The sequence below is a fragment of the Anoplopoma fimbria genome, chromosome 15 (genome assembly GCF_027596085.1).
Source record: "Anoplopoma fimbria isolate UVic2021 breed Golden Eagle Sablefish chromosome 15, Afim_UVic_2022, whole genome shotgun sequence".
In the NCBI taxonomy this organism is placed as follows: domain Eukaryota; kingdom Metazoa; phylum Chordata; class Actinopteri; order Perciformes; family Anoplopomatidae; genus Anoplopoma; species Anoplopoma fimbria.
The window spans coordinates 6,742,610-6,768,817 of NC_072463.1; the positions used below are offsets into that span (position 1 = coordinate 6,742,610).

The window sequence follows — 26,208 nt, forward strand, 5'->3', positions numbered from 1 at the left end:
AAAAAAAAAAAGATATAACTCATCATGTGTCATACTTTGTACAGGACAGGCCATGTCTTAATTAAATCAATTTTTTCTTATCAATCTGTTACAATTCTATATATTATTTAGATTTGTGGCACTTAAATAAGCACAACTTATTCTTATACTGTTTGTACAGCTACGTATGTTTTTCATCGTGAATCTTGCACAAGGCCCGTTTTCTTACCGTGTGTTTCTTGAGCAGCTCGTCTGGGTTGCCTCTTTCTGTCAGACAGTTCTGTGCCATTTTAAGAACCTTCTCCAGCTCTATCCGTGACTCATCAAACCTCTTCATGAGGCTGCTGTTTGCCTCCACATGCTTCCTCCACTCGGTAGATTCCTTAATCATGCCCTTAATGCACAAACAAGTAATTTTTTAAATACCAAAACAGTTCAGAGAGAAGATGGATAATGGACATTAAAACAGGCCTAGATGTTTACTGTACCTGTGAGGAGGACTGCAGGTCTGCTACTCTTTTCTGCAGAAGGCTCATGTCCATGTACTGGAGGGTGTTACTGCCGCTCATTATTTTCTGGATGGTTTGGTGGTTTCTCTCTATCGCTGTCAAACACTTCTTACAGCTATGTGTGTAGGTCACCAGCTCCTGTAGCATTCAATGCAAACAGTGTGTTAGTCATTTATTCATAACTGGAAGCTGTGCTATTCATTTTAAAACATTGTGACAAATCAAACATGCTTGGTATTGGTTATTTTATGCAATCTCTTCATCTTTGTACCTAAAATACGGCACCATATTGAAACTCTTGCTTTAGTTACCTGGCAGTTCTGTTTGAAGTCTATTGGTCCCTCAGAGTCGCCGGTGCTGGTGATATGACTGGCCTTCTCCAGAGCCTGGTAGAAGCCCGTGATGTTCTTCTCCATTTCCTCCAGTGGAGGTAAAAGAGACTGGGACTCCCTCAGCAAAGGCAAAGACCTCTCCCTTATCTGATCGGAGGAAAGCATGTTGATTAAAGTGTTTTGATCTTAGATCAAATACAGCAAGTAGCAACCATTTTTTCAGAAGCTTTAACACCATGCCAGCAATTAACTTTTTTTCTTTTTTCTTAGCAAATCCTTAAAATGATAGTTTGCATAGAATTTGCAATGTGGCAGCCCTATATTTCGTAACGATACAATGCATTACTTTGTCCAGTGCAAACAATTCCATGCATTATTTATGTATTAAGGCTTTGGTTCATCTCAGCTAAGATATGGTAACTTATTTTAGTTAAGGTTTTGTCATGCTTTTGCCTACTTTTTATGTAAACAAACAAATTTCAAAACAACCTAATTGAGTCCATATGTCAAAAATAATCCATATATTTTGAATGAATTACTTCGTACATAAGAATGAAATACTTAAGAAGATGGAAAAAAAAACCAACAGTTTTACTATAAAGAACACACATGTACACACAAACTCATACAGTACAACATACTGTACAATTGCATGCACACACCTTGCTCAGCTGCTCTTTGATCGAGGTCATCACAGCCATCATCTGTGAAACTTCCTCCTGTGGAGTGTCTTTGGTCAACAGCTGAGCAGTGCGGCTTGCTGCCTTACAGGCGGCTTCCATAGCTGGCACTTTGTGCTTGATTTCCTACAGTAAATTGGGATATAGAGATTTTTTTTTTTTCATTGCACAGCAGATTCAAATCAGTCTGACCGGAGTAAAGGATGAGCGAATCAGCTGCTTACCTCAACATCCTGAGCAAAGGCTCTGACGTTCAGGAAAGATACTTGGACAGGAGCAGTCATCTTCTCATTGGTTGCATCCATGAACATTTTCAAGGTATTAATCCCATCATGGTAGTCTTGTCTCAATTTATCTACTTCGTCTGCTCTTGCATACTGCAAATGAAACAGAGGAAGACAGTCAGTGGATCATTTCTATCTTTTTTGAAAACTTAAGCTGATGTTCACGATAAAGTTGTTCGAATGGCATTTACATGTTTGACTTTGACAAACAGCTCCCTCCATCTCCCGTTCAGAAGGAGAAGCTGCTGCTTCAGATCTCTTGAGACTGTGTCATCGCAGGTCTCAATGAGAAAGTTCCCAGCATCGTTCATGTCCATGTGCTGCTGCATCCAGTGAGAGAGGTTTCTGAAGAAATCCTAAAAAAGAAAAAGGAAAACAAAGACCGTTGCTGCAGAGGCTCAAATGCTTTGTGACCAATTAGACAAAAACATCCCTCAAACAGTTTAGCAGCACAAATATAAGCTGTATATTACAAATAATACTATTTACCATTACTAGTATCTGTGATTGTACTTACACGTTTGGCATTCTCTGACTGATTGAGCATCTGCTCTCCGTCCTCAAGCCAGGCCTGCAAAGACGCCACAGTGCTGCTGTACTTCTCCCAGTTAGAGATCACCTCCTCCAGCATGCTGCGAACACTCCGCACCTCCAAAGCCAGGTTTCTCCACTGAGCCGTGGCATCACTGAGGAATTTACTTACCCCCTCTGCTTCATCAACTGAAAGTTAATTATTTAACAAGTTTGGTTTAGTTGAAGCCAATATGAGTATCAACAGTACAGCATTTGATTATGTCTACTGATTATTTGGCCATTTGGCTGATGCTTCAGTTTGTTAGGTCAGAAAAATCGTGCTACAACAGCATTCCAACGGATGCAATCATGTTACTTTTTCATGCATAATGCAATATTATGATTTTTCAGTTCCTGGGATTAAAAGTATGTTAGCAAAGAAAAGTGCAGCCCCACATTTACAGAAAGAAATGGCTCAGGAGACAAGCAAAGTTAAGGTTTTAAAGGTTGTCAGGCTGTATTTGGACTTACCTTTGTTACAGGTCTTAGACCCTGTAACATGAAATCAATAATAAAACTGTTTACCATGAGCCCAAGATGTATATATACACAGTGTATATATAAAGTAAATGTGTGTGTATATATATATAACAAATTGGAAATAAATCAGAAAAGAGTCTTACTTGAGCTGTCTGACTTTACATAAACCTCTGCAGCTTGCTTGAGGTCTGTGAAGATTATCTCATACTGCTCAAAGAACCTGTGGCCCTCTACAAAAGTCTGGAATAGAAAGACACAAATGAATATACAGATTAAATAGTCTGGTAGACACAGCGACTTTCAAATACTGCAACACCAATAATTTCCACTTACAAGGTAGGTTTGCATCAGGAGTTCCACAGAGTCCCGCCTGCCATATTTAATGATCCAGGACTTGAGCTTTGACTCAGCCAACATAAGAAATGCCATCAGTCGATACTTCATCTCCCAGAATTCCAGTTTAATCAAGTGAGCGTGGGATGATGTGGACACAAAATTGAACCTGCAAATTAAACAGATGTTCAGTAATTATTTTCATATTTGCTTTGATTTTACGAAACACAGAAAATGTTTTACTTCATTTCAAGCAAGTTTTTAATTTTTTTAGAACAAGCTGTACATAAAATGAATTCAAAAGATAATATGTAATTATAATCATTCTGCTAAATGTCCTACCTTTCAGCCATATCTTGTAGCTGCTCAGGTGGGACAGGCACCCCATTCACTGATCTGTCCCTGTGGATCTGCTGGAAGGTTTGTTTGTGCGATTCCAGGTTTTTTAATACCTCCTGCAAAATTGAATCACATAAAATCACTTTCATGTTGACATTTCTGTGGACAGTTCATGTGTTAAACGATTCAGATATCTACCAGGTCAATAGCACGGTACAGTAGGTATCCACACACATTGAAACTCAAAGGTTCACTGTGTTACCTTATGTTGCTCTAGTTTTCTGTGAAGAACATTGGCTGTCTCCTCATGAGCATGCTGGATGGGAATGTCCTCTCTCAGAGCCATCTCTGCCCTGTGAAGCCAGGCTCCAATCACTCCAAGAGGACCAGGCAGGGACTTGTCCAGATGGATGTGCCAGTCCAGCAGCTGCAATTGACATTCATTAAAAACCCACTCTACCAAAACAAGATCCCACCATAGAGGAGGCTATGCTGACCAAAACATGTCCACATGTTCACAAGCAGTCAGGCCACAAAAGAGTTTCCTGCCAGTCTAGATGGGCTGTGGATGTCCAGAGGAGCAGGCTGCCCAATGAACAAAACCTCCTCTGTTCCTGTCTCCTCCCCTCTGAACAAACTCTTATTCAGACGCTTCCATCCCACTGAACTTTCACTGGCAGCCAGCGAAGAGAGGAACCCTGAGCTGTGTTTCTCTCATTATGATACCATCACTATGGCAATGCCATTTTCAAGCACAGAAAATAATAAAGACAGATAACAAACGTACAATCTATTATTTATACTCAGGTTAGATTTAATTTGGGGATGAGTAAACCCAATTTCATTATCATAATTAATTATCCTTTCTTTGTGGCTTGTTATAAATTATTCATGCTGTGTAAAAGTATGCAGTACAATTACCCTGGAGGACACGCGGTCCCACGCCTGTTTGACCAGAGCTTGGTCCACGGACAGCTTTCCGTCTCTGTTGACTGGCTGTAGCAGCGGATCCGTCTGCTTTTTCTTCATTTCATACTGTACACGGAAGCTCTTAAATGCCTGCAAAACCAAAACTTTCAAATTAGAGTGGTGAAAGTTGATGCATGTCTCTGTCAAAGCAGAATGTTATGGAACAATGCACTTTGTCTTTCCAGGCCTGACTCACCTGATATTTGTCAGTGAGGTTTCCCTCTGCTCCCTGGGCCCGCAGCACATCTCTCTCCAGCTGATCTAAAAACACCTTCAGCTCTCTCAGCATCTTCCGCTCCTCTCTCTGTCACAATCAGGGAACATCCATCTTAGAGTCTCAGGAACAAACTGATGTGAATCCTTTTTTTCCCCAAATGAGCTTGCCAAAATGTTGAAAGACACCAACTTGACATTCTAGAAGCACATTTCTATGTCTCCAACCTCTATGTTGTAGCAAAGATTAGTAGTTTTTTAAAAGTCATGGTAGTAGGAAAGGGGTTTGGACACTATCATCTTTTTAAAGACTTCGGATTTATTCAGTTAATTTAGTGAAACATACCTCAAGCATTTGCTCTATATCTTGTGGACCAAACTATCCAGGAAAGCAGCAAAGCACACAAAGAGATGCAAACACACCACAAAATGCATTAGAAACGCAAGGAGGAAAATAGGAAGCAAAGTGGAGAGGAAATGGGATGCGCGTGAGCTGGGAATACACTCCAAACCGAGAGCATGCAGCACTATGACCTGAACTCTCACCTGAAGTACTGGCACTGACAGTGCAAAAGTTGGAATTGAACCAAGAAGCAGCTTAATGTGCACAAAAAAATAAGTAGATGGAGAAATTAAATGAGTGACGATGAAAAAGCAAAATTTTGATGATTATAATACTTCTGTGCTCATGCTATGATGAAAGCTTCATGTGAAGTAAGAAAATGTGCACAGGATTTAACAACAATTAAGCACAGCAGCAAGTAAAGCATGTTTTAATCAAGCAAACACTGTTGATCTCTGCATGTGATCATTCTCTATAAATAATGGTGCAATAGGTGATTTATGGGAAATGTGGATGACAACAATATATACAACTAAATGATTAAAACATGGCTTTAAATTGCTTTTTTGTAGATTATTAAGTAGCAACACAATGATATTTGTTTCAGGTATTACCCGGTGTATGATTGGGTATATGCATCTATATAGCATCAAACGTATTAAACAAAGTACCTCATCCTGTTGTCCATCAGTCTCAGAGTGGTGCGGGTTTGGGTAGTGCTTGAGGAACTGAGCCACATATGTCATGATGGATTTCTCATCTGGCTTGTCTACATCCACATCTATAGAACACAAACAGTGTATGATACACTGGATTAAACCTTATGACTTTGTACATGTAAAAATAAAGGGCAGATATGACAGAGCCATTATACTTGGTATTAGGTTAATGTGACATTAAACATTAAAAAACAGATGTGTCCTGAAGAGGATAAATCTCTGCAGGCCTGACTGCTAATTATACATGTGTACTTTCATCTCCATCCTCGACCTGATGTTTCTAGAAATCAGGGTCAAGCTCCTGTAAAAAGCAGAGATGTTTCAGTGCAGCTCTACTGCAGTCTGATTCACCTCCTCAGACTAAAATTCAGAGCTACAAGTAAACACAGCATTTTATTCCCAAACTTCAAAATACTAAACTATTTAACACTCTTATTCAATGATATCTTGTCTGAATAGCCATCTACACGTGAATATTTAATGCAAGAAACAGAAAAGATCAAGGGCACCTTCTGCATCCAGCAGGCGGGGAATACCAAGCTCATTTTCTGCAAGTGCAAAGGCTTCCTCCAAATTCTCCCTGTTGCTCCTCCTCCGCACCAACTCCATGTCCACCAGGTCTGGCCTGATGGCGTGCACCACCGACTGGAAGGCAACACCATTGCGCCAGCTGGGACCAAAATCCTTCACCTCAATACCATGATACCTGAAATACAAATACGTGACCATTTTTTTTTACACAAAAAAGAAAGAACACAGGCACCCTATGTACTGAAAATGTATCTCCAACATGTTTTAACACCTGGCCAAAAAGGTGATTTGAAAGTGACATACTTGGCTGCTGTGCACTGCACCCATCTGAGCAGAGCCTTCCTGGCATTGCCCTGAAACTTGGGAACCACCTTTCGCTTCATGGGAGGGCTTCCTGCTTCAGAGCTGGCTAAACTCTCCACAGAAGAGTTGCTGTTGGACAAGGCCTGGAGGGCTGGCAGGTTGCTGGTTAACTCCTCAATCTAAATCAAGAACAAGATCAAAGGGAAAAGAAGAGGTTGCATTGTGACCATAGCAACATGATAAGAACGCTAGTATTTCTTGGCATTCAACTGAATCAGCGACATAATCTCTCCATAGACGTCCGCTCTATATGGTATTCTATGTTGAGACAAAGATCAATATTGGATCAAAAAATATTTGGTCCAGGAGTTTGTAGGTTCTGAGTTTATGCATCATGTCACCTTTGAGTGAGCACAATTATTATCAAACTCTTAGGATTTAGGGATCAGATCAAGTTTTACCTGGAAGTAGAGGATAACGGTCCATATCAACCCAAGAACAATTGATGGTCGTCCATCTGCGATGTCAGTGGCATGAATGTTAACAAGCTTGATCTGGAAGAGAAAAAACAAGGGGAGGATTACTCAGAGAAAACAATAAGAGATATCTTTTGCATTTTCACCCACAGAAGCCCCCAGAGGTTTTACACTGTCCAAAAGAAAATTGCAAGTTTTTGTTTGCTCAACATCATCAAAGCCAGCTCTTTGATGCAGGTAAATACTGTAATATAGCCAAACCAGGAAGGCAGAAACAGCCACAGTGAAAAGTTAACCAGCAGGAAAAACAGAAAAGATAAGATAATTGTGTCCGCATTTAAAGAAAAGCAGAGGTACCACAGCAATGCAAACCTTGCATTGGAGAAGTGCCACAAATTGCCATGTTTACATCTCTATTATATTTGAGAAACTCAGAACTGAAGATAAACAAATCAGTAACTAGTATTCTACTCAAAATGCATCAAAATGCATGTCAGTAGAAAAGCGTAATGACTAAATTTATTGAAACAGAAATGGCTGTATCCAAGCTTTGCTTAGGTCACATCGTGCATCAAATGAAAAGAATGCATACAGTATGTGATCACACAGGGCGGTTAATGGCGACTGACCGGAGATCCTCGATACACAGACTGAAGGCACACATGACGGGAGAGAGATCACAACAATATAAGTCTGTATCCTCAGGGAGCCCAGATGAAAAGTGGGACACAGGCCTCATAGAGCCAAGGGATTTAGAGATGGATTATGTAATCAAGAATACCTATTTCTATCTGCTGCTTCTCTGAATATTATGTGGTGCAGACCTTATGTGCGCTGACAAATATATAATCATAAGCTTATTTTTCTCATGAGTTCTTAATCATACCCTGGACTTATTTAAGACATAACACTGCACTAAGAGGTTAAACTGATGATGTCACTGAATGCTTACCTTCCTGCCTTCGAGGAATTTGAGCGCTGTGCCGATGTTTGAAACCCAGTGGATCCTCTTCAGCTGGCGGCCTTGCTCGCGGGGCTTAAGACACAGATGACAGACGGTTAAAATCAAGCTTGCCAAAAAAAGCCTTATCATACAAAGCTGATGATATCTTCATTCAACCATTTTCTGCTTCCAAACATTATAATAAGTTAACTGCAGATGGTAAATTTGTCTCCTTTCCTACTTAACCACTCATGTTTGCCACTAGTTGCACAGTGATAGTGAAAGTGGCCTGAGCATGTTAGCAGGGCTTTTCTAAACACAAATTAAGTGGCGAGTGCCAAAGCTGCTTTTAAAGAAAAAAGTATAATCCTGTGCTTTAAAACCTGAGTGAGAACAAGCTTCAATACGATCATTCTGTGAATATTTTGGCTGAGATAAACCAGCAGGGGTCAACTCCTGGAAGCAGTAATTGAAAGCATCAGAAGGGTTCACTATGACATGGAACTGACTCATTTGCTGGGCAAGAGCTTTACAGATGACATGGCAGTTTGTTTTAAGACAGGTCTGATTACTAAATCAGAGTCTGGGCCAGGGTGTTTTCTTGTGTGTGGGCTTGTATTGCTATTTTTGTGAGGACCAATTTTGGTTTCATACCATCGTTATGAGGACATTTGTGAGTTGTTGGTACAGTTTGGCAGGCTTCCATTACCTCAAAGGGCTGTTTGAATGTTTTTAAGGTTGAGTGTGGGTTAGGGTTGGATTGAGCATTTAGTTGTGGTGCTTATGGTTAGGATTAGGGGCTAAAAAAGGGATTATGTCAATGAGGGTTCTCATTGTGTGTGTGGCTGTCCGGGAGATAGAGAGAGGGAGAAACAGACACCGTTGGAGCCAAAAGCTTCTCACAGTGGGGAAGTTCAAATCTAAAGCATGACCCCGCTTCAGTGATCCGACCTTCATGTGAACTGCAACTATTTTATCCAAAGTTTCTCAGTTTTGTAAAATGGATATACAGTATGCATGTATATATGTATATATATGTGTGTGTATATATATATATATATGGATCTGCCACAATTTTCTGTTGCCTAAGATAATGGCTATATGATCTTTAATTATTATATTATATTTAATTGCATCCTGATTCAATTTTGTTGTAACTTTCGAGGTTCAGTAATTATTAGGAATTTTGTGAATTTTGTTTTACAGTATTTAGTCATCTGTTAACAATTTTTCCTCCAACAGACCAAGCTGTGGAGGATTGGTTTTGAATAGTATTTCTTTTTAGTATTTATAAAGACCAACGACACAGCTTATAATTATGCAAAATTGTCAAACCTAAATCCTTATGACTTATGACTATGCAGATTTTTGGTTTTTAAATGGGAGGAGAGGCTTACATAATGTAGGGAATCACACATACATATACAAGTTGACCTGTGAAGTTGACCTAGATAAAACAGTGTGCCTTAATTTACATATTCATTATTTCAAGTGGATATCGTACAGGATGGCTCTTCCCCTTAATTAAATCCACACTGCAAATCAAGAGAGTAAATCACATTGCATTAAAAACATTATTTAAACATCCTAAAGGTAGGACTCCTGGTAGAAGTCATGTCAATTCATAAGTATTACTTACTAGTCTTTGACCAGACAGAACTTCCAAAAGAGCCAAAAGTTTCACCCCATCTTTGATGTCCTCAAAAAGGTCGTTAACCTCTAGTGGTGGTTTGTACTGGAGGAGAAAAAAAACACAGCTTAAATAATTACAACAAATTAAAATTGTTTTGTAATTAGAAATGAATCAGTCTTGAAAACCAGTGTATTTATAGAACCAGCAATGTTGCATTGTTGAATCTTTAGTGTGAAAGGATATTAGTATTCTAGTCCATTAGCAGTGATGAGGAGAGACCAAATGCTGTTTGTGAGAAACAGGCTTGTTAGAAACAACCACAGAGCCTCCCTGCAGCTGAAAAGATGGTGCCTTTTCCTCAGCAGTGGCTTGGTGCCCAGTCCTGAGGCGATGGTACTCATTTAACCCTAATTGGACTGTCTCCTGATATCATATCCACACATTTACAGAGCTGTACAATCTCCGAGATGAATGACTTCGTTATAACCTACTGAGCACCACTGTATAAGTAAAAGAAACAGATGTGTGTTTATTCAGCAGAGGAAAGCTTTAATTACAAGGATAGCTCACCATGGGAATTCTTTATTAGGCACCATATACAGGCCATTTCACAACTCAACATATTCCATGACAGGATGCAGTTGGCTGCATATTTAGGGCAAAGCAGTGTGAAGAGGCAAGCGTCTGTCCTGTTATTCTCTACATGCACACTTCTCTTCTTCCCGTCACAAAAGTACTGTAGAAGATGTGTCATGTTTTTGTGCCGCAATCTCTTTTCAAATATTCAAGTCATCAGTTGCTTGAGATTTATCTGAACCATACTGGTTACAAAATGTACAGTTCTAATTGTTCTGGATCAGTTTCTGGTGAGAAAAGTAGCAGGGGTTAATCTGGGTTATTAAAAAGGTGATTTATTTATTTATGTATTTTTAAAAATAAAAACACTGCAGCTAAAGGTCTGATGGTATTGCATGGCTTCGCGTACAGTAATGTGTTAAGAGAGTCAATAAAATATACTATTTTAGTATATAAGAAACTAAAACTCCTACTCCTCAAATTAAAACAAAAATAAAACATAATTTATTTTTTTTAATGCCCAAACTGCTAATATGCACAATCTGCAAATACAGCTTCTGTCATTCCCACCCTGGAAAATGAATTAACTGAACAACAGAATCACATGAGACCTCCTGGCAGTGGAAAACTGAGAAAATCACAGAAAAAAATCGCTTAGTAATACAGTATCAGAGGAAAGGGAAACAAAGACTGGAAAGGCATGACAACTGGAGGAAGTTCGACCTCAGATAATACACACTTTCACCCACAAACAGGATACTTCATTCAGACCAAAATTCATAATTTATTCAAACACACAGAACTATTACAACTACAAACACAGAAACCTTTTGTTAACTGATCAAAACAAAGTATCATCTACTGTGAACGTTGCTGTTATATAAGCCAGTCTCACTCACACAACAGCTGTCCGCAGTGTTAATATGACTGTTAGAGCTCGTTCATGATGTAGCTTATGCTACATTAGTCCTATTGGTATGCACAAGGAGTGAGCTTGAGCGCAGTGCATGAATAATGAAGAATAGACCAACACAGCGTCTCTGCTCTGGCCCACCACATAACTGAGATTCTTCTAAAGTTTCAGAAACCACGCTTTGAAGTAATGTGGGCTGATCAGGCTCAACAAAAGACCCCTCTAAACTAAATCTCTTTGCAAGGTTTCCAGACTTAAACCCTGTAGCTGTGTCTGACTAGCTGAACACTGCTGTGTCATCAGGGATTACCGTCACAAAAAGATAACTCAGTACTTATTCTGAATTCTCAAAAGTTCTTCAGTGTGCATAATCTAATAGTTTGTTATTTCATCCTAACAATGTGACGTAATTCAGCATTTTAAGCTTAAAATGTGTTGTTGTTGTAATTTACATGCCGGAACCTGGGAAGCAAACGACTGCCTACAGGGAACTGTCCTCACCCTCTTGCTCTCCATCTGCACACCGCATCACTATCCCTGCCAAGCCTGTCCACAAATACACACACTCACACGAATAACAAAACACCTACGTGCACTCAGACACACACAGCGGGGGCACATATACACCTATTACACCACAAACACATACCCCACACACCAGTTTCTTAATAATTCCATTATACCTCCCATATGTCCACATAAAAACCACTCCACTGGTGGTACAGAAGCTCACCCAGCTATAATAGGCCCTAGTGAGCTTCTTGAAAACAGAAGCGCAGTTCTGCATGGTGAATATGCCTCTGAGCTCCGTTATGTCTGTGTCAACAAAGCAACAAGCAGCATGACCTTTTTTAATGGTTTTCCTCTCAGGAAAACAGACTAGAAGAATCCCAGGTTTACATTACTGTTTGTTCCCTCCCCATCACCAGCTCCAGCAAACTGTTATACTGAACATGATAAACATGTTCTTAAATGCTTTAGAAACAAGCTGGTGTAATTTACGGTAACTGGATAAATGTAATTATCCTTCTTGTGCAGTGTTATTAGGGGCCATTATTGTCATCTTGCAGTCAGTTCCCTTCACAGGCGTGACAGGTCAGTAGCCTGAAATACCACAGACCAGAGAGAAGCTACATCATCATGACGAGCAATAAAACATCACGAGCCTCTCTGATTAGAAAGGTCCACATAGCACAGCTTCTAATTTACATGTGATTTAATTGCATTGACCAGTTGTTTTACATGAGCTTGATGAGCCAGTAAAATCCAACAATCTCTAACTCCTGTCAAATAGGTTATGATAGCCGGTGAGTTCGAATGCAGCGGTGAGCATGGATGGAAATTCTTACTTACCTTCGCTAAATGAGAGTTGATCCATTTTGTGAAGGTTCTCTTCTGCACCGCCTCCTGCTCATCTGAAATTAAAAGGAACAGAGGTCATGTCAATACAGTACATGAGAGACGCCACATGCTCTTGACGGTCGACTGTTAAGCCACACACACTTGAGCCTCAAGGAGCTGTTGACAATACATAGAGTTATTACGGATGTGCTCTTGCTTAGAAGTGGCTGTTAATTGATTTTAGGTGTGGATATGGCTGGGTTGATAGCTGCTGCACAATCGTAAAATACATAAAATATTAATCTCTAACAATAACAATATTTATAATGGCCATTGTATGACTCCCCAAGCCTACAAACCTCATACTACATCAATTTACACTGCTTCTGGTATGTAAAGTAGCATTTCAGCCACCCTGCACCAAACATGTTACAAAGTACGACTTCTGCAATGGTTAGATGTGTTCAATGTGAATAACAGAGGTGCTACTAGAATCAATGTTTCAGAGCTCTCAGAAAGAGGTCATACAAGGAGATTAGAGAATGAGTGGGGAAGAAATTTCTGACAACACATCTCCCAAGCCCCCTCTATGATCTGTAATAACATGCGTGATTGTTTTGGTCCCCACCAGCCTCTTTTGTGGTCTATTAATATATTCAGTCACAATGCTTCATGCATTATGTAGCAGGTATGACAAAACAACTGATTTCTTTGCTAAAGTGGTGCCGTTGTTGCGTCTGGGACGGATTTCTGACACCCTGTCACGCATGCCGGTAGGCTACTGCTGCACACTGCACAGAGTGGCCATTTTTAAACATCCACCCTTAGAGATATAGACAGTGGGTCACGTGTTGTAGAAAGCAATGCAAACACTACACAGGGCGCAAAGACATTGAGTTAACCCACGGGCAAATGCTTCATCACTGATGCACAGGGGATGCCCACTGAAGCATAGCACACACATACAGATACTCACAAACACACACACACAGATGCAGCACACATACAGCTGTGTTTGTGCAGCATGACACTGTAACTAGTTCATGTAGCAGGGATTCACCCACAAACCATTAGCATCTGTTATTTTTCCAGTTATATCCCAGATTAGCTACGTATGTGCACACAGATGAGGGATGAAGGATGCTGCTGCCCTACTTACCACGTAGATACTGAAAAAATCCAGTCACCAGATTTAAAGAAGTCTTTCTGACAGATACATCCTTATAGTGAGCCATTCTACACCCCACTCTCCGGCTCTCTCCTTCTGCCTCTCATCAGTTCCCGGGTACATATATGTATATGTGTGAAAATAAAATCCCCAGTGGAAAACTGGCACAAAAAACCCACAGCTGTCCTTTTCCTTTCCTTTTTTCCAGCAGGAAGCACAACAGATCTGGCTGCCTGGTTTCCTCGGTGAAAGCTAAAGAGCTGCTGGAGGCTGTGTCGAAAACGTCCCCTCCTCCCTGACACTCTCTCACACACACACACGCACAGATGGCACAGGAGAAGGCTCTAACGGATCGGGTCATTTACAATCCCATCCTTCCATCTTCCTGTGTTTTTGCCAGCCAGAGGAGCCATGCCTGTGAGGATGTGCACAGCCCCCGCTGCACTGCCTCTGTGTATCATCATACCGTCTGACACTGGAGAGGGATCAGCTAGAAGCATGGCTCCACCAATCGGCATGGGGGGAGGCGGTGATGTCACAGCCTTGGCTGCATTATCCTGATTTATGCGTGTCTGTGTGTGTGTGTATGGGCCTGTGTTTGCCTATAAGATTTGCCTAATCTTCTATGAGACTGACACATTTTAAAAGCCTCACAAATTCCAAGGAAATGATGAAAACATTGTAAAATGTCCCTTTCAATTTTTAGGTCTTTATCTTTTTTTGCCCTTAAAGTAAAATCCAGTTCATGTCCCAGTAGGCCTATTGATTAAATGGCCCAGAACTAAATTAAAAGCCTGCTGCACAAAGCTCACCATGGTGTAACAAATCTCAATAATTAATGCTGAGGCTGGTGAATGACATCCACCACCTGCTCTCTCTCTCTCAGTGTCAATGCTATTGTGACGACAAAAGAGAACACACCCACTCCGGGATTCCCGCTACACACACAGTATCATGTAAAAGCTCTAAAGCATTTCCATTTTTATCCTGTAAGACCTACTGGAACAACTTCTTCTTTGACCAGTCTGTTTTCTATTGGTCTAATACTCCACTCTCCTGAATATAACACTCAATAGTGAATAAGCATAGTACTTGATAGCTTATCATCTCCTGCAGAAAAATCCCTTTATTCTTTCAAGACCACCGGCATACTAAAAGCTTCTCTGATATACTAAAAATAGGCCTGCGCTTGTGATTCTATTATGACTGCTCTATAGACCGCTGGTGGAACTGGGCCAGAAAAGCTATTTGGGTTAAAATAGATTTTTTTTCTTGCCCTTTTATATAAAAAAAGCAAAAGGTTAAAAGTAGCACCATTGAAATGTTGGTCACAGCTGCGTACACTGAGAACAATGAGCCTGTCGACATACTGCAATAATGCACATGTATGAGTAGCTAAGTCCCAAGCAAAAAAGGTTAAAAAATAAAATATATATATATATTACCTGGTAATGAATTGCAATCAAAAACATAATTCCATTTTAGAACATTTTTTTAACCCTTCATCACTCAACTACCTGGAGACATCATATGTTTAGGGTTTCAGTATTTTAAAACCAGGTAGTTCTCTTTAAAAATGACAAACATGACCAAAAATACTCTACTCTATTGATACATAAATTACTCACTTAGTACTTTCAGATTAACATTCCGAAAAATAGTGCATATTTCCCCCAGGGAGAACAGTGGATAGTAAAAGGTTATTGTAAAAAGGTTTGTTTTGCTTCTTTGTTCAGAATAGTGAGTTGACCTTTAACCTTCAAACTAAGGCGTTTACTTTTGCTATTCTAAATGCCTGATGCCAGATAGGACCAACCCAGGGAAAATCCTCCGCTTAAAAAGGAAGTGATGTGTTTTTGTTTCCACCAGAGTCAACTAGGGCTAGATAAGAGCCACCACCTACATGTTGTCCCTGATACAAAATCAATATGCTTTTTTGATAGCTTGCTTCAAGATATATAAACTGTTTTTTCTACAAAATGATGTTTTCACTTAACAACATAAGCCAGTAGCCAGAAGTAAGTTGTCAAATTTTGAATGCAACCGAAGCAGCTGTACTCTGCCTACATATCATAGACAGAAACTGGTAAAACTTCAAGCTTCAAGGATCATTCTTGAAAGCTGTTTTGATAAATTCCCAACATAAGATCAAACTTTCTTTCTTCCGGACCTGAGCAAATCTATTCGCTGAGGAAGGCCACAAGAAGTGGTTGAAAGCTTCAGAAAAGAATAAGGTTGAACCTGGAGAAATTCTGGTCAAACTAAGATTCAAAAATATGCAAACAAGATTATGAATCAGACATAGCTTTAAGGCAAACTTTGGAACTGTTTTTGAGACTCTGTGCTGCAGACACAGAGGTATTGGGGTTCAATTACCAGCCCTTAAACACTTTTCAGGAAATAAAAAGAAACACAGTGTGCTCATAAAAGTTTGTGTAAAAAAAAATGTATGTAGGTCAGGTCTGGATCTCTGACAAGCATGAAATCCTTATGTAAAGCAGCTCCCCATCATTGAGTCATTATGTCTTAGCCGACTGATATAATTAACCCTGATGTAGTACTAGTAGCTAAGTGGCAATTAGAAGTGGATACCCCCAGCAACAAACACCAGCAAAGCATCAAACCACTAAAGCATCCACAACCCACATGAGTGATGGAGTACTTAAGGTGATCTTAGGACAGATGATACCTTTGGCTGTACTGTACTGTAGGTGCTTGGCTTCATTGGCCTGTGTTGGTCACCTGGGAGCACCTTAAAAGCCCACTCACTCCGTTGTTGTTCCATTTAGTCGAGAGAAGCCTCACTTTAGCTCCGACAGGCAAACAACAATGAGGCAGGACAAGAAATGATTCTGTAGCTGTCTATTCCGAGATGATTGACGCTGAGGATTTACTTACAGTGTGAATGGTTTCCTGGTCTTCAAAACAACATGACAATACTTTCATCTCTTATTCACATATAAAGATAACAAATGAGGAAGATACATAAGACATGGTTTGTTTTACACACTAAGTTCTGCAATGATCAATATTTAAAACAGTCTGAGGAGGCTTGTCTTGGTGTAGAGAGGGAAGAAGGCTCTCTGTTCATGAGATCATGTCAGTGTGATGGCTGTCTGTCCCTGGCAGCTGTCACTGACACTGTAGAGTAGAAGCACTCTTACAGCTGACAAAAATGCATGCTAGTCAGTCTTTTACCTGCTTCTACTCCAACTGTGATGTAACTACTCCACCCTCTTGGTGAAAACAGATTTCTAATAACATATGCACAGTGTTTAAGCTTGTGACCTTTTCCAACAAAGCTGCAGTCTTGGAGCAGGGAGGGGTTTTGGTTGAAAATTAACGGGCAACTTTTTTGATTAATGATTAATGATTAGTCGTTTCAGTCATTTTTTTAAAGCCAAAAAGCCAAACATTTGAAGATCTCACCTTGAGTCTGAAAGAATAGTGATGGGCATTTTATAACTATTTTTTGACATTCTGCAGACCTAATGAATAATCAATGAATTTAGAACATAATTATTTGTTGCAGCCCTAATGATTTTTCCTTTCGTGCTGTGTCACTTGATTGCTTATCACAGGAAGAAAAGATGCTAAACATGTTTCAACATTTCATAATTATTTACAAGAAATCCTAGAAAAATCTGAAAGAGTAACAGTGATAAAAAATAATCTACATTAATATGCTTTTATCTGTTAGAATGTGTTAAGGGGAGGGAGTTCGTCGCACTATGAGACGTCACCACAAACCCTTCACCAGCTGTGTTTCTTCATATCCTGTTTGACACACAGCCTTAACTAGAATGAAACCCACAAGAAACCCAGGCGTAATGAGAGCAACACGCTTGTCATGCACACTCCACCAGGCAACTAACAGACATCAGTTATTCCCTGAGGGCATTTAAGGCCACAGGGTGTTGCTACTCTATGGTCTTATGGCGCTGAAATCAAACAGGCAAATACTACAATAGCATGAAGACCACAAAAACTGGAATAAAGTATTTTCTCTTTGATTGGTTGTTGATACATTTAAGAGAATTCTTCCCAATCTCTTTCAATACACAGTGTAGGTTAATACAATCGATAATAGCTACATTTATTCACAAGACCACAGATTTGCTGGTGTCAATAATTCATCCACTATACGTTGATGGACCGTTGCTGGAGAAGTGCATCTCTCTGCAGGATGCCTTTAATGACAGGAAGCTGCGTTGGAATAACAGTGAAAAAGCCCAGACCAGCTTGCTGCCCGCCATCTACAGAGCACCTCAAACCACTGGCACAATCATTTCTGACAAATCCCACTTCCTGTCATGAAACACGCAACAGTGGCTGGCACTTTGCATTGCAGATAATGCCTTTTGTGCACGGCTCAGGTGAATTTCCCCCACACAGTATTAAAGTATTACATTTTCCTGATTTTGTGTGATAGGTCTAAAAGATAAGTTAAGCAATTTCATCTTACTGTGTTTCTCTTATTATCTTAAAAAATTATATTGAAGTCTGATCTTTTTTTACAGCATTAACAACAGCAAAAATCTTCCACAGAGACTTAAACATTTGCTTATAAAGGCTTTCATTCCCTTGGATGAGTCAGTGCGAGGGCCTCAAAATGTGTGAAACAAACACCCAAATGGCAGGTGCTCTTTGTCAGGACACACTTCACCCTCACTGTGCTTATAATGTCTATTGATATCAAGTGAATATAAGTAACTGTGAAACCAAGTCTCTCTACAGCAGGAACTGTGCCGCGTTGGCAAAACCACAGACAAATGTTTCATAACAGTCTCTATGGTAACAAGCTATAACGTGTAAAATTGCCTGGTACACTGTATCAGAAATACATCTAAACTGAGCTGGAGCGGATGCCAGAATCGACCAGACGTGTAGTGATGGTAGTGGCCTAATGCCCTTGTAACAAAAGGGGGACACCAACAAAAAGAGACTCCTGCTATCGATCTATTCTCTTACCAAGGGCAGAGAGGGTGTCAGGTTTTTAGTCTTGTTCGGTGCATTGTCTGTGCATTCATGAAGCCACAGTTATTGTGACTGAGTATCCCATGTCTAGACTCAGACCAGATGAAATGTTCCTGATCATCCCTGGCTTGCCTCAAGGAGCAAGAATAAAATTAAAGAGATAACTTTTAACCGAAGACTTGGATAAAGACATCAAATTTTTCACAGAAGTAGTCAAACAAGGACAAAACATTACTAAAAACATTTCTTTGTACTGGCGACAAGATGACTTGATGCTACTTGAATAATGGCATGATGTGAAAACTAATTTAGCTTACTATTCTCAACGGAAAATCAGATTTAAAGATAAACGGATCAAGGAGAGCCCTGTTCAGTGTGTTGAGATCACGAGTTTCACAATATACACTGAATAAAACAAATCATGTTTCTCTGAATAATTCTCAATTAACATATCTAGACCGCCAAACAACGTAGTTTGGTCACAAGAATGAAAATAAAATGCCAAATAAGATTACATGCTATAGGAAAAAAATAAACCTAGTGATATTAGATACAATGGGCACATAAAATCAAATTACCCAAATGTGTGATTCTATTATCCTTTAAAAGGCAACAATGCCTGTGGACAGACCAGTTACATAATGTAGGACTGTAAGGTATAATTTTATTTGTATTTAAGTATTAAATAAAAACTATTTTTGTGAATTTTCATAACTCTATAAGTCTTATCCAGCAATGCAGAATGCATTGCAGAGACAAAAAAAAGTTACACAGGGAACAGTCAGACTGTTAATGGAAAGGCATAAAGTAATAGTTTAATTTGAACATCATATATTTTTTTAACTGTATGCCTAAATGCTATGTGTATAAATGAGTATGTGTACGCATGTGTGTGTGTGAGCATCTTGCTGTGCATAAGCTGGCAAACTTCAGATGGGCACACAGCCCAAGCATTGAATCAGCACAATATGACTGTGCAGCAGCAGAGGAGGAGAGAGTGTTCTGTCCATACGCCGGCTGAGCAAAAAGAATGACACTCACCCTGCAGTTTTTGCATCACATTAGCGATGTCCACAGACGGCCGACCGAAGTGCCTTGGAGAGGCCATGTCGTCTCGCCGAAGCTGTATGACAAGGTGGGTCACCGATGCTGATGGCAGAAGATTCTTCACAACTGACCTGAGTGGGACATCCCCTCTGCCCCTCCCTCGCTCTCCTTCTCTCTCTCTCTTTCTAATTTCACTGCAGGACCAGGTCCAATTGAATCTCAGGTTTCATGCAGGGACAGCAGGTTTACCATCCAATAGAAGCACTTCTTCCAGTCGTTGCCTGAAAAAGAGAAGCACGTTAAGAGAGTTTCAATTGAGGCCACACCTTTTGTCATGCAGTTATTTCACTACTCTGTTTTACTCACGATTTATTAACTTATCAAAAGGTTATCAAATATTGAAATACTACTACAAACTGCATGTTTTATTACATTTTTTCAAGCTTTTATTCTAGTTTTCATTTCTGTTGATGTGGTTTTTACCTCTCGGTTGCAAATTAGTGTGTAATTATGCAACTAAAACTTGTTACCCTCAATACTGTTTGCATATTTCTGGAGACAGAGTTTACCTTCAGTGAGTTTCTCATGTATAAATAAAAGAAAATGACCCTTCTACATCAATCAATGTGTAACAAGAAATAATTAATGTGCACCCTGGGACGAAGTATACATGATGAGAAATTAGGCCGTTCAGTAAGCCTTTTTCACAGAAGACATTTGCACATGTTACAGTAAGAGAAGCACAGGTGCAATTAATAAAACCAATAAAGACTGAATTCCAATAAACCGTTCACAGTCACACTTTCTGTCATGGTTTAAAACACAGTTCTCGTTAATGTTATTTGTGACACCTGTGCTGGAGAATAGGCAAATTACTTAAGACCATCACCTTTCCTGTATAACTAAAGGTGTCAGTCAATAAAATAATTGCTTTTAAAACAAGTAAGACTCAGATACAACTTTACTGGTTGAGCATGCTGACACATGCAGGGTATCTGCCTTAATCTGAAGTCATTAGTTATATCTAATAAGTGCCTGGAGGAAATTAACAGGAAGACATGAATATAAATATAGACATACATCTACACAAAGATAACAAAGATAGGCAAACATAACCACAAAGCTATCATTAACAGGAAAGTAACTGGACACAAGTACCAGAAATATATTACATACAGATAAAATGCTTAGTATTTTAGACTGGTTAACTAGAACTTGAAATAAGGAGTGAAACTGTACTTCTTCTTGGCCTGCAAAACTGCCAATTCATAAAACCACTATCACTTTAAGGACAATAAAAAAAGGAAGTTAAATAGTCGAAGAGAAAATATGAATTAGTTAAAAGAAGTGTCCAAGTTAGTTACCTAGGCACAAACCGTTTCAATACATATGCCTTCTGTTGCACATATTATCAAAAACAGTTATTTAATACTTCATTAGAAATAAAACAATTGGACACTTGTATTTTAATGGTGTTTTAGCGCCAGTTCAACAGGAGAGGAAGTTACTAAAATAACACAAACTAGTTAAAACTACATTAGAACTAATTACAACTACATTAGAACTAGCACGGTAGAACCATCTCAAAATGACAACTCTTCAGTAAACCTACCCTAACGACCAGCAAACACACTTAAGAGACAAAGTTGCATCTGATATGTCATCTTACCACTTGCAGGACTGCAGGCGGGCATGATAACTTCACAGAGGAAGTGCCTGCGTTTGTGTTTGTGCGTGTGTGTGCGTGTGTTGCGTTGTTACCAATGGAAACGGTGAACATGAAACATTGTGACGTGAAGTGAAGTTTGAAACCGCAAGAAAAAGAAGAGCGGCACGCTGCTGCGGCTGCTGGCAGCAAGCTGCACTCATTTAAAGGAGGAGGAGTCTGAAACGTGTGGTCCACATTCTGTCTTTAATATTTAGGAACAAAAGAGGTCATTCTACATTCAATTCAATTCAGTTTATTTTGTATAGCCCAGAATCACAAATTACAAATTTGCCTCAGAGGGCTTTACAATCTGTCCCAGTGTTTGTTTAAGACAGGAAAAACTTCACTAAAAAACCCCTTTGAAACTTATGGGAGTGACATTCAGGATGACAGTTTTATGTGTACAGAATGACAGCATAACAGTTCTTAGATACAACACATTCAATGTATATGACATAAATGATTCATATAATAAGACTACTTATAATAACAGCAGCAATTCCATACATGTCCCCCTACTATGTCCCCCTCCCAGTGTTTTTTAAGACACTTCACATGACTTATAGTGACATTCAGTGACAGTTTTATGAATGAAATGACTACAGGAACTGTAGTTTGACCATCTGGAGCACAATCCATTTGTTAAGTCATTAGTAAAGGTTCACATGTTTATCACTCTGAAATGCCAGCAAGTCTACAGTTATACATAAGTGAGTTTCTAAAAGGTTGGGGGTTTCCATGAGGGGCACTCAGACTTTTTTTTTCTAAGGATAAAGATTCTTAGAAAAAGTAATTCCATAATTGTGAGATTTATTGCATAGTTCTTATTAAATCACCCTGGATCCTCTGTGCACAGCAACAAAAAAAAAAGAAGATACAAAAAGGTACCTCCATCTGGTCCAGAGAACACTGACTGGACACATTTAATAAAGCAACGTGAAATGTATCATATTTGAGGACAAAGCATGAATTCAGTGTGAGCAGCAGAAGCATCAGCTCACTCCAGACTCCTGATGTTGGCAAGTGACTGCAGGGAGTTGACTGGGTTTGTAGCTGGTGGCTTTCTCCTCACAGTCAAGGTTATGTAATTAATTTAACTTTAAAAAATACACAATGTTCCAAAGGACACATTCTATTCTAGTGATGCTAAATATCAGGATCCTGAAATCAAAGAAGCTAAATGGAATTCAGCCATTATTAGTTTCATTATTCTGTGTTTTTCTTACTGTTACTCCACACAGTCCTCCTAAAGCTCCGCACATTACAATTAATATATAACAGTAACCTGCTACCTCAAAACATATATTGTCAGTTAGAAATCTCAAATGTAAGACTTATAAGCCTGCAGCTGAATTCATGTATTTCTTGTATGATGTTTATGGTGAACCTCCTGTCTATATACAACAGATCATAGTGACTGTGAAGAGCTCAAAGAGTGCAGTTTCCCAAATTATAAGTACTTCAGTGCCACCTGCTGGACTTATTTGAGACATTAATGTACATTTATAGAGAATTTACCTCATGAAACATTCTCTGTAGCCTCTTCCTTAATACAATTGTTTGAGGATTTTTTTTGAGGAAGTTAAATCCTAAAAAAAGTGGATATAGGTATCTAATAAAGGCCCTCATTTAATACTGTTTCTCAAAAATGTCCCTGGAAAAGGAAAAGTGAAACCTGTGTATTGTATCAGCTCTTGAGCTGCAGAATGTCAGCCTGAAGACTTTGAGGACGTGGGAAGTGGGAACAGTGCAACAATTGAAGGAAATCCCCACAGAGACTGAGAGCTTGATAGCCTGCAAACTTAGGTTCCATGGTTCAGCTTATCCAGAACAATGTCAAGACACTTGGAAACGCAACACTTTTTACATCAGAAGTAAGGTTGCATAATATCTGTACCATTTCCTACATTCACATAAGATGGGTGTTTGTATCTCTTTAATAATAATAATAATATATTTTTATATAAAAAATGTTGGTTAATATATCTTTAAGTCTTAAAATTGATTTGTAATACCATGACTCAAAGCAAGATGTAATTAACTGGAATCATCACAGTGCGCAGCAGTGATACATACATGACCTCTGTTGTTCTGTTCAAATCCAAATTAGGTTAATGTCCCATTAAATGGTTGAAATATAATAATCAGATTTGGTAGTCCTACTGTTTTGACTGAGATGTGTCACAGCATGACAAAGCAGGGAACAGAATTGCTTCCAATGTCATATATAGCATCTTTAAAATGTAATGAATTATTGCAACCACAGAATTTGAGAAAGACTCTACCACATTCATAGTCATAGCCTAACACTAAAGCCAATGTGTTAACAGGTAATTACTGCAACAAAAAAAAAACATACATTAAGTTACTGTAAATGACATACAACATCTGCACTTTACCCATAATGCTATGCAAATTACAATAACTAACTGTTAAGATGTTTGATGGCAGGTTTATTGGGCATTTTGTGGAATGAACTGTAAAAGTGACAGCAAAGGCTACACAGTGTATTGATCTTGAGGAAATGATGCAAAAGGAAACAACCCCTGCTTCCCAGTGTTGTGTCCCACACAGATAAGCAATGCACTTGCTAATTTTAAAGCCAGAAGGGGAAGGAAGCATGACAGCAAAGTTTCCGCCATACCAAACACTGTGGAAGGGGGAAAAAGCAAAAAGCTTGTCTTGGAAAAAGCTCAGTGTTCGTCTGTCTTCTTGGAGTCGGTGTGGATTTTAACACCAGTTTATGGTGGAATTATGGCACAAAATGAAACACATCCCCTTTTGGAAATACTAAAATCATTTAATCTTGGTGAGTGTACATGTGTTTGTTTCTTTTGAAGAACTAAATAATATCCCAGAGCTACTATGTAAGAGTGGCATGTTGTATTGTAAAATGCAGATGTGATGGTTCTTCAATTCATACAAAAAGTTATATTTTATCATAAAAATCTATTTTATCTCCGAAACACAAAGACAAAAAACAGTTAGTTTGCACTACATAGTTAAAAAAGTTTGTTTGTTTGCTATACTGCCTTTTATAAAAGTTAAATGTGGGGCTTTTATAAGTATCCGTATTTGCACTGTAACATTTTATCCCTTTCTTTCTTCTGTTTAATTCAATTTAGCTTATTTTGTGTCCTCTATTGGATCTAATTATTTCAAAATCCTAGTTATGTATGTCTAGTTTTTCTTCCATGTCTTATGTTAATGCCTGTTTGAGTCTTATATCAAGCAATTAGAATTGCCTTGTTGCGGAAAGGTGCATAAACATGCCTTGAACAACTTTTCGTGAGAGGTCAATACCCATTTATGACATAAATTCAGGAAGAACGTCATAAACAAATGATAAAAAGTGGAGTTATTTTTTTCAGTTTGTGCTTCAACACAACGATGCTATACCTAGACAGTGAGCCCACACGCAGGAATGATGTAAGATTTTATATAACACTGCCCAGTATAGCAGTGTCCAGCAATAGCAAATCAATAAATAAAAAAATACACAACATTCCCTGAAACAATCTGGCACATTGGAGATGTACTTGATGCAACTGCATAATATGATTCTATTTCTAACTTGAAATGAAACTGAAAAGGCCATCTGGGGAAATGGTCTTCCCCATTTTTAGAACAACACAATGCATCCGGCCTCACTTTCTACCAAACATTCATCACAGTATTTCCCCTTTTCTGACACTCTGCATTGATTTTTTTTTTCTTTTCCAGGCGATATGATTTTAGCCTTCTGTTTGTCTGTGCTTGTGGGCCTGCTGCTGGGTGCTCTGGTCTACGTTCTCCTGACCTGGGCGTCCCGGCGCCAGGCCACCGCCCGTATCACCAGGCGCTCCAAAAAGAAATCTGGCACTTCACAAACAGCCACTAGCAACCAGCTGGGCCTCTACAGAAGCACCTTTCTGAGTGTCTACAGACAGCCCTCTCTGGAGCCGGTGGGCCCTCTGGGGAGTAAGCCCGGCGTAGAGAGCTCCACCTTTCGGCCAGTGCCCAAGAGGAGCAGGCCCGGCCTGGAGATGGGAGAGGACACTCTGATCATCATGCCCGACGACACAGCAGCTTCAAACTCATCGGATTCAGCAGCCCTGGTGCCAAACAAGAGACATTCCTTCTGGTTGGGCAGCAACGGACTTAAAGGATTCCTCCCCTCACAGACTCCGCCTCCTGCATACGACAGTGTCATCCATGCTTTTGAAGAGACCTGCACTTGAATCTCTCTGCATAAATACAAGAGAAACTGAAAAAAGGGAGACCATTCTGGGACTACACATGACTTTCTGAATGTGCTCTGCTATTTATCAGACAATTTCACACACTTTTCAGTCTAAAACAGTGTCCTTATCTGAATAAGATGCTTCCACAACCATAAAGTCTCATCACAGTGTTGAGATATAGATAGGAGGTGCAACTAATTAATTTTTTTTATAATTGAGTTATTTTGCATGTTAGTTTCTCAATTAATCAATTAGTTGTGTTCTCCATAGACTGGTTTAGAATAACAATAATACCCATCAGTTATCCAGAGCCCAAAGCAACTTCTCCAAATATCTTGTTTAGTCCAGAACTACAACAAAAAGAGTATTTAATTTACAATGATATAAAATAGAAACAAGCAGCAAAAGGAGAAGATGTAAAAAGCAACCGTTTGCTTGAAAAATTATTTAAATGATTAATCAATGAATCGACTAATTATTGCAGTTCCAATATTCTGTAGTTTTTTTGCAGAACGTCTCATGACCATTCATGTAGTGAGGAGTGTCTGATGCAGTTTACTCTGACTATATGAAGATGAGGGAAACACTGTGTCCTACATATTTATATATATTATCT

The 26,208-nt window shown here is 39.2% G+C and overlaps 2 protein-coding genes across 2 annotated transcripts in view; one reads left to right on the forward strand and one right to left on the reverse strand.

The window, feature by feature from the left end:
• Positions 1 to 19,722, reverse strand: part of syne1b (spectrin repeat containing, nuclear envelope 1b) — a 79,497-nt gene extending 59,775 nt beyond the window's left edge. Inside the window, 23 exon segments of the mRNA XM_054614389.1 lie at positions 209 to 373; positions 468 to 626; positions 800 to 967; positions 1,483 to 1,626; positions 1,725 to 1,877; positions 1,976 to 2,140; positions 2,302 to 2,504; positions 2,829 to 2,849; positions 2,981 to 3,077; positions 3,171 to 3,339; positions 3,513 to 3,625; positions 3,772 to 3,936; positions 4,431 to 4,568; positions 4,675 to 4,782; positions 5,238 to 5,288; positions 5,706 to 5,815; positions 6,263 to 6,459; positions 6,588 to 6,766; positions 7,049 to 7,141; positions 8,016 to 8,099; positions 9,646 to 9,741; positions 12,482 to 12,543; positions 19,656 to 19,722. Of these exon segments, the coding sequence (XP_054470364.1) occupies positions 209 to 373; positions 468 to 626; positions 800 to 967; positions 1,483 to 1,626; positions 1,725 to 1,877; positions 1,976 to 2,140; positions 2,302 to 2,504; positions 2,829 to 2,849; positions 2,981 to 3,077; positions 3,171 to 3,339; positions 3,513 to 3,625; positions 3,772 to 3,936; positions 4,431 to 4,568; positions 4,675 to 4,782; positions 5,238 to 5,288; positions 5,706 to 5,815; positions 6,263 to 6,459; positions 6,588 to 6,766; positions 7,049 to 7,141; positions 8,016 to 8,099; positions 9,646 to 9,741; positions 12,482 to 12,543; positions 19,656 to 19,722 (2,907 nt within the window).
• Positions 19,723 to 24,062: 4,340 nt separating this feature from the next.
• myct1b (myc target 1b) lies at positions 24,063 to 26,208 on the forward strand. The gene is made up of 2 exons (XM_054614409.1): positions 24,063 to 24,178; positions 25,093 to 26,208. The coding sequence occupies exons 1-2, from the start codon at positions 24,124 to 24,126 to the stop codon at positions 25,587 to 25,589; spliced, it is 552 nt and encodes a 183-aa protein (XP_054470384.1). The 5' UTR covers positions 24,063 to 24,123; the 3' UTR covers positions 25,590 to 26,208.